This window comes from Diabrotica virgifera, chromosome 6 (assembly GCF_917563875.1).
Source record: "Diabrotica virgifera virgifera chromosome 6, PGI_DIABVI_V3a".
NCBI classification, from domain to species: domain Eukaryota; kingdom Metazoa; phylum Arthropoda; class Insecta; order Coleoptera; family Chrysomelidae; genus Diabrotica; species Diabrotica virgifera.
In genome coordinates this window covers 102458897-102461241 of record NC_065448.1, presented here as the reverse complement: position 1 = coordinate 102461241, position 2345 = coordinate 102458897, and the positions used below count along the sequence as shown (strand labels likewise).

The following is a 2345-nucleotide window of genomic DNA, read 5'->3' as shown; positions in this document are numbered from 1 at the left end:
CCCCCTCTAAGAAAAATTTCCCCACCCAAGACAAATGTCTAGATCCCCCACTGAACGCACAAAGTGTAGTAATAAAACAGTTTTTAATCTAGTCCAATTGTTGTCCTAAGTTTACCAAATTCTGAAACATATTGCTCGTACTATAAAGTTCAAAATTTTTTGTAAGTCAAACAACAAGTAAAAAGATAATTTTAAAGTTGATTAGTTTTATTAAAATGTGCAAACGTGATTAACATCTTACTTGTGTAGGCTAATGTTGTTTCAAGTGTAAAACATGGATCCAAAAATAAGAAATATATTGTTGTTAAGTGTAGGATTTCTTCTGCTACTTACTGGTTCACTTACAATGACCAATATTCAAAAAACGCTTATCAATAGTATAAAGAGAGATGCTCCATCTTATGAAGAAAATGGATATTATAGTCAGGCTATAACCGCCGGATTCACTGCGGTATTCAATTGGACAGTTCCGTCCATAATCAACGCTTTTGGATCCAAGATGGCCATGGTTTTGGGTGCACTTCTGAGTATTTTATTTATTTTGCAATTCATGTTACAAAAAGTTTGGATTTTGTATACAGCATGTGGTTTATCAGGATTGGGTGTCGCTTTAATATGGATAGCGGAAGGTGAATATTTGACGCTAAATTCTACGGAGACAACTATTAGCAGAAATACCGGATTATTTACAATAATAACCAGTTTGCACATGATTGGAAATATAATTGTTATGGTTGTATTTAATGGAAAAGAACAAATAAACAAAGAAACGCGAACGCTCGTTGTGACTACATTAGCAGGACTATGTACAGCTGCACTGATCGTATTTATCTTCCTTCCTAAACCCAAAAAACCATCAAAAACCAGTGAAACTAAGACAATTGGTGTAGTAGAATCTCTTGTAAGAACAGCTAAATTATGTTTTACAAAAAATATGCTATTGCTAATTTTTTCTTTTTTATATAGTGGATTAGAAATAGGATTTTACAGTGGAATTTACTCTTCTTGCATTGGTTTTACAAGAGAACTACATAATCGTAAGCAGTTAGTTGGTATGTCCGGTATATTTGTAGGAATTGGAGAAATATTTGCAGGAAGTGTAATAAGTATTTTCGGTAAAAAAGTCGCTTATTTAGGTCGAAGTGTTTTAATAGGAGTAGGTTGTTTTGTGCACAGCTTAAGTTTTATATTAATTTTTATTAATCTCCCAGATAACTCTCCATTTGGTGATACGGATGAACCAGCAATTATTCAAACTAATACAGTGCTTGCCATGTTCTGTTCGTTTCTTTTAGGTCTTGGAGATTGTATACACTCAAATGTTATATTTAGTTCACTTGGTATAGTTTATTATGAAGAAGCTTCCTCGGCCTTCGCCATTTTGCAATTCTTCACACAAGTTGGAATAGTAATTAATTTTGTCACCGCTGGGCTGTTAGGTCTTTATTACAAGCTCGCTATGCTTTTTGGATTAGGAATACTAAGTACCGTATTTTTCATAATAGTGGATGCTTCTTGGAAACGTAAGGTGTTGGAAAAGAGAGACAAAAATGAAATTTTGTGATAAATTTTTGGACTAAAAAAAATAATGGATTACTTGTTATAAGAAAATATATTCTATGTTTGTATGTATGTTTTTAAAAAAAGAATAAATACAATGTATATTTTTATTAATTATTTTGAAGTAGTCTCGTATATTGAAATTTTCTATTCTTCATTCTACATTATTTATATTTGTTTACTACAAATACAGGGTGTAAAGAATGGGCCATAGCTTAACCTTAGATTCCTGAGGTTAAAATAGATCCAATGAAGCTAACTTACCTTAGTACAAAAGTTGATAATAACCGAAATACAGGGTGTCAAAGTTAAATTTTTATTTTATTTATTCTTGAATATTTCCTAAAAGGCATGGGATAACAACACAAAATTTGGTAAGCAGAGGTTTTTCGGGATGAGAAATCTAAATTCGTGGCCAAAAATGATGTATTACCCAAAAGGAGCCACATACGTCTTTCAGTGCTCATTTAATACGTTCAGTTTTTTTATCTCCCACTATACATACCTTTTGAACCAAAATGTTTATTCTCTTAATATTTCTACTTAAAAAAGTTATACTACATTCATCTCGCTAAACTCAACTGTTTTCGAGATAAAAGCATTTTAAATCTGCGATACAACATATTTTTGTGCATAATATCATTGTAGCATAATATCATTTTGTGCATAATATCATACCCGAAAAATAAACTTGAAACCATAATAATTGTGCCAGTTCTCATATTTATGTCATTGCATCGCAAATTCCATTTGAAGAAATATGCGATACATTTTTATAAATTTTT

General features: G+C 31.3%; 1 protein-coding gene across 1 annotated transcript; it reads left to right on the top strand.

Moving 5' to 3' along the window:
• The first annotated feature begins 274 nt into the window (after positions 1 to 274).
• On the top strand, positions 275 to 1564 carry LOC126886136 (UNC93-like protein MFSD11). Its single transcript, XM_050652983.1, has one exon. The coding sequence runs from the start codon at positions 275 to 277 to the stop codon at positions 1562 to 1564; it is 1290 nt and encodes a 429-aa protein (XP_050508940.1).
• The last annotated feature ends 781 nt before the right edge of the window (positions 1565 to 2345 follow it).